At 44.6% G+C, this 5,918-nt stretch overlaps 1 protein-coding gene across 1 annotated transcript in view; it reads left to right on the forward strand.

Annotated features, from left to right (window-relative positions):
• The window catches only part of LOC112114923 (killer cell lectin-like receptor subfamily B member 1), a 52,326-nt gene extending 46,494 nt beyond the window's left edge, over positions 1 to 5,832 (forward strand). The window contains exons 4-6 of the mRNA XM_026657744.1: positions 2,503 to 2,657; positions 3,284 to 3,396; positions 5,157 to 5,832. Of these exons, the coding sequence (XP_026513529.1) occupies positions 2,503 to 2,657; positions 3,284 to 3,396; positions 5,157 to 5,280 (392 nt within the window). The 3' untranslated portion in view covers positions 5,281 to 5,832. The remainder of the gene's footprint in view (positions 1 to 2,502; positions 2,658 to 3,283; positions 3,397 to 5,156) is intronic.
• Positions 5,833 to 5,918: the final 86 nt, after the last annotated feature.

Here is a 5,918-nt window from a genome sequence, read left to right on the forward strand (position 1 = left end):
TGTGCCAGGCGCTGCACAGACACACAGCGAGAGACAGTCCCTGCCCCGAACAATTCACCATCTCGATAGACAAGACAAAGGAAGGCTCTGTACTCCCATATCTCAGGTGGTAAACTGAGGCACAGGTGGCGCACAAAGATGCAGTGACTTGCCCACAGTCACAGACTGAGTCTGTGGCAGAACTAGGAATTGAAGCCACACCTCCATCCACGACCTTAACCACAAGACCCACCCTACCTCTGTCAAACACTCATCAACTTCTTTGGAAATGTTGCCTGAATATGAGCCGCAAACCACCCTTCCTTTCTTTTTGTCCCCCCAGCTTTATCCTCTCCAAACATCCAAAAGGAAAACCCCGTACACTAGCCCTTGAGAGTTTCAATTTGATATTTAGGCTGGAGCTAGCAATCATCCAAGGCAGGAGAACCATAGATTCCCCCCCACTAAAATATTTAACGTCTGGTCTTCTCCCTCAGCCTTTCTGCCTAACATACCCCGAGCCACATTGTTTGATGCTTTATTACAGTCAGACACTGCAAGGCAATTTCCTAACCCCAGCTCTGCTGGACACTGCTAAGTTTTCCAGGGTCGAGCTCATGAAGCCCAGGCTGGAGCAGCAGGGAACGCATCCCTGGAGGAGCTGGTGTCTCACTTGAGGCGGCGTCTGTGTGACTCAGCACCCGGCAGCGCTGCAGGTAACCTCACCTCCTTCGGACGCGGGGTTGCTATGCACATTTCACACCACCGGGAAGAAATGTCTGCACATCTCACTTCCCTTGGTAGGGTCATCAGTGGGCTTTGAACCCCAGGTCCTATAGCACAGACTTCCACTGGGTGAGCTAAAGGAGTAACTCCAATAGCTGGCAGTAGTAGAAAGTTAGGACCAGTCCTATTTAACATATTCATTCATGATCTGGAAAAAAGGGTAAACAGTGAGGTGGCAAAATTTGCAGATGATGCAAAATTACTAAAGATAGTTAAGACCCAGGCAGACTGCGAAGAGCTACAAAAGGATCTCTCAAAACTGGGTGACTGGGCAACAAAATGGCAGATGAAATTTAATATTGATAAATGCAAAGTAATGCACATTGGAAAACATAATCCCAACTATACATATAAAATGATGGGGTCTAAATGAGCTGTTACCACTCAAGAAAGATCTTGGAGTCATTGTGGATAGTTCTCTGAAAACATCCACTCAATGTGCAGTGGCAGTCAAAAAAGCAAACAGAATGCTGGGAATAATTAAGAAAGGGATAGATAATAGGTAGAAAATATCATCTTGCTTCTATATAAATCCATGGTACACCCACATCTTGAATACTGCGTGCAGATGTGGTCGCCCCATCTCAAAAAAGATATATTGGAATTGAAAAGGTTCAGAAAAGGGCAACAAAAATGATTAGGGGTATGGAACAGATTCCGTATGAGGAGAGATTAATAAGACTGGGACTTTTCAGCTTGGAAAAGAGATGACTAAGAGGAGATATGATTGAGGTCTATAAAATCATGATTGGTGTAGAGAAAGCAAATAAGGAAATGTTGTTTACTCCTCCTCACAACACAAGAACCAGGGTCCCCCAATGAAATGAATAGGCAGCAGGTTTAAAACAAACAAAAGGAAGTATTTCTTCACACAATGCACAGTCAACCTGTGGAACTCCTTGCCAGAGGATGTTGTGAAGGCCAAGACAATAACAGGGTTCAAAAAAGAACTAGATAAATTCATGGAGGATAGGTCCATCAATGGCTATTAGCCAGGATGGGAAGGGATGTTGTCCCTAGCCTCTGTTTGCCAGAAGCTGGGAATGAGCGACAGGGGATGGATCACTAGATGATTATCTGTTCTGTTCATTTCCTCTGGGGCACCTGGCATTAGCCTCTGTCGAAGACAAGATACTTGGCTAGATGGACCTTTGATCTGATCCAGTATGGTCATTCTTCTGTTCTTATGTTAAAGTTATTCTCCTTTCTGTGGACTAGCTACTGGAGGGGAATGTGGCACACACTTTGCTAGCATAAAGTAACTGGTTTCCACTGGGAGGTTCAAAGTTCAAACCGATTCCTTGGAATATTTCTGTTGACATTTGGCTGCATCTAGATTTGGCACCTACCCTGATTGGAGAGGAGGAAAGGTGGCGTGTCCAGCAGAAATATGCCATAGGCCCGTAACTGTATCTTCCTCCACCAGCCCCCGTCATTTCTGCTTGGTGCGGCCTGACTGTTAAGAGTAATAACACATTCTTGGGGCCAGCTTTGTAGGTCAGCTGAGACATCTAGTGGTCACTCAGGGTATTTCTCAGCCTTTACTCACATTTTTCCGGTTTTTAGCTAGGTCCCAACCAGAAGCCACCTGCTATCCCAGCCCTGCATCCCCCATCTCCTCCAACTCTGCCAATGCCCCTCAGTCCCAAACTGCAGATCCCTGCTCTCCCAGCCTGAGCTTCCCCCCAGAATCCTCAACTCCGCTGATGAAGTCCCTGCTTTTATGTCTCTTTCCAGATGGCTCCGGGTGCAAAGTCTGCCCCCGGGACTGGCTGCCCCACAGGGACAAATGCTATTGGGTCTCTAAAGAGAGTAAGTTCTGGAGTGAGAGCTTTAAAGACTGTGAAATGAGGACGTCTCAAATGCTGGTGATCCAGGACAGGGAGGAGATGGTAAAGAAACTAAGCTGGGGGTTTAACTTTGCCTGGGGAGGTTTTGTTATGGTTTACCGTGGATGTTGCTAACACAGCGGATGAGGGTGAATTTCAGAGGTGGAATATTTGGTTTAACAAGCTGGGCTAGACTGTCCCATGTCACCAAACATCCTCAACGGAAAATTCCATGTACCTGATCCCCAGCTCATTTAAATCTGTGTATCTCCACTGCAGGCAGTAGGGACAGCCCTCCCGAGGAAGGGGCTTGTGGGTAAGTGGGAGGGGCACAGGACGTGGTCTTGCTCCAGGCTGTTGGTCTCAAGAGCCATAGGAAAATTTCACTGACTCTTCCTCCCCACATGCACCTGCTTCCACTCTCAGGAGCGAGTATGGCCTATCCCTGTGCTTTCCTCTATCTAGAGGGCTCAGAGATGGGAATCTGTTGGAGTTAAGGCTGATCCTATTGTAGTGTGTGGATGCCAGCGTATGGTGCTGTGTAAAGTCACTGCTCCACCACTGCATCCAGTTACATCTTTCCAGTCCCATGGGGCTCTCAACGACTTGGGGTTCCCACTGGGCATGAGGAGAACACAAGAAACCAGAGAATTATATTCACCCTGATGCATCTGTCTCACACTTGGCAGGAGTTGATACAGAACATTACTCAAGGGACGAGCCTTGTTTGGATTGGACTCACCATTAAATCACCAGAGAAGAAATGGACCTGGGTGGACACTTCCCCATTAGATCAAAGTCTGTGAGTGTTTGTAAGTGGTTACTGGTTTACATGAGGTCGAAAAGTTGTAGCTGTGTTGGTCCCAGGATTTGAGAGAGATAAGGTGGGTGAGGTAATATCTTTTACAGGACCAATTTCTGTTGGTGAAAGGTCTTCTTCATCCTCAAGAATTAGCAATTGCTAAACTCATTCCTTTTTATGCCTCTACCTCCCCCTCATGGATGCAGGAGGAATGCAACAGAACTAGGCAAAAACTTTCTGCCAAAACTGTTTTTGGGGGAAAAAATAGAGATTCAGTGACACTGAAATGTTCTGCAAATTCATGTAGGCTCCACCGAATTGTTCATTTCAGAAAATCGATCGATTGATCGATGAATCAAAGCGTTCTATTTAGACATTTTCAAAACATTGGGGAATGGTAAACAATGAAGAGGAGAGGTCACTGATTCAGAGCGATCTAGATCGCTTGTTCAACTGGGCGCAAGCAAACAATCTGCGTTTTAGTTCGGCTAAACGTAAATGTACACATCTAGGAACAAAGAACTCAGGCCCTACTTACAGGATGGGGGACTCTACCCCGGGAAGCAGGGACTCTGGAAAAGATTTGGGGGTTGTGGTGGATAATCTGCTGAATATGAGCTTGACGCTGTGGCCAAAAGAGTTCAAGCGCTGCTGGGATGCATAAACAGGGGACTCTCAAGTAGGAGTCGAGAGGTTGTTTTACCTCTGGATTTGGCCCTGTGCGAGAGTGGTTGGAATCCTGTGTCCAGTTCTGGTGTCCACAATTCAGGAAGGTTGATAAATTGGAGAGGGTGCAGAGAAGAGCCAGGAGAATGATTAAATGGTTAGAATACCTGTCTTATAGTGATAGACTCAAAGAGCACCATCTATTTAGCTTAACAAAGAGAAGGTTAAGGGGTGACTTGATTACTGTCTATACGTATCTACATGGGGAACAAATATTTAATAATCGGATCTTCAATCTAGCAGAGAGATGTATAACATGATCCTGTGGTTTGAAGCTGAACCTAGACAAATTCAGACTGGAAATAAGGTGTAAATTTTTAATAGTGAGAATAATTAACCACTGGAACAATTTACCAAGGGTCTTGGTGGATTCTCCATCACTGGCAATTTTTAAATGACGATTGGATGCTTTTCTAAAAAAATCTGCTCTAGGAATTATTTTGGGGCAGGTCTCTGGCCTGTATTATACCGGAGGTCAGACTAAATGATCACAATGGTACTTTCTGACCGTGGAATCTATGAAAACAAAATATATCCATTTTTCGGACTGAAATTACTTTTCATTTCAAAATTGCATTGAACTTTGTGTTTTTAAAATTGAAAAAAAGTCTTTAAATGGTCAAAATCGAAACAGAACATTTCGATTTTGTCAAAATGTTTAGTTGGATCCCAAATGAATTTTATTTTATGATTCGCCAAAAATCTCAACAAGTTTTGGTTTCGGTCCAGCAAGAAACAATTTTTTTGCGGGTGGACTAAATTGCCAACAAACCGGAAAATCATTACTCACCCACTGCCAATTGCAGCCACATTTGGAGCCATAATCTTGACACGATCAGTTGTAAGATATTTAGTGACCGAACATGGCGATATTCTGAACAAAACAAACCCTCAACCGGGCTTGTCGCTGATTCCATCGCTTCACACTGACTCCAGACACATTTTAGACTTCAGAGTGACAAACAGGTTACGCTCCTGAAATCTTCTTATATCGGTAGTAATAAATCACATTTTAAATCACAGATCTTTTGCAGGTTCCCAGTAACTGGCTCTGCTGAAGGAAACAGCTGTGGGATGATCAGAAGGAATCGGATTAATTCTGAATCTTGCAACACTGAATTCAAGTGGATTTGTCAGATGGGAGCCATCCTGCTATAAACCTGGTGGTCCGTTCTTGGAAAAAATGAAAGCTTTGTATTTTAGTCTATGGGCAGTGATGAGTTTTATGAGTTGGAGTTATACATTTGAGAGAGAGAAGGTGGGTGAGGTAATATCTTTTACTGGACCAATTTCTGTTGGTGAAAGGTCTTCTTCATCCTCAATGAAAATTTTGGTGAAATTAATCTGTTCCAGCAAAACATTTTAAATTTTGTCAAATCAGCATTTTCTGGGGGAAAACTCCAGTGAGTGGTAGACTAAGAGGTTACTCCAGGAAAAGCAACCAGGGAGTCAATGCTCTGTAACAGAGCAAAGACGCACCTAAAGGTAGGCCAAAGGGGACTGAGAACTGAGCCCAGAAGGTGGGCTAAAGAGGAGCCCAAAAGGAGCAGAAGAACCTTTCGTTGGCTTGAACTTTTGTTACTCAGGAAGGGGTTAAATTTGTGTAGTGACTTCGCTGCAAGACGGAATGAAATTGCCAACAGAGACCCCGTGCAGAAGGCCAAGACGACTTGCCTCAGAGGTGGAAACTGACTCTGAGGCAGGGTTCACCTGCAGAGGCACACTCCACCAGAAGGGCGCATGATGGGGTGTAGAACCAATGTGAATGAAATTGTTTTTAGTTATCCTGTACCATT

This window comes from Terrapene carolina, unplaced genomic scaffold, assembly GCF_002925995.2.
Source record: "Terrapene carolina triunguis isolate 2854851 unplaced genomic scaffold, T_m_triunguis-2.0 Scaffold287, whole genome shotgun sequence".
NCBI classification, from domain to species: Eukaryota; Metazoa; Chordata; order Testudines; family Emydidae; genus Terrapene; species Terrapene triunguis.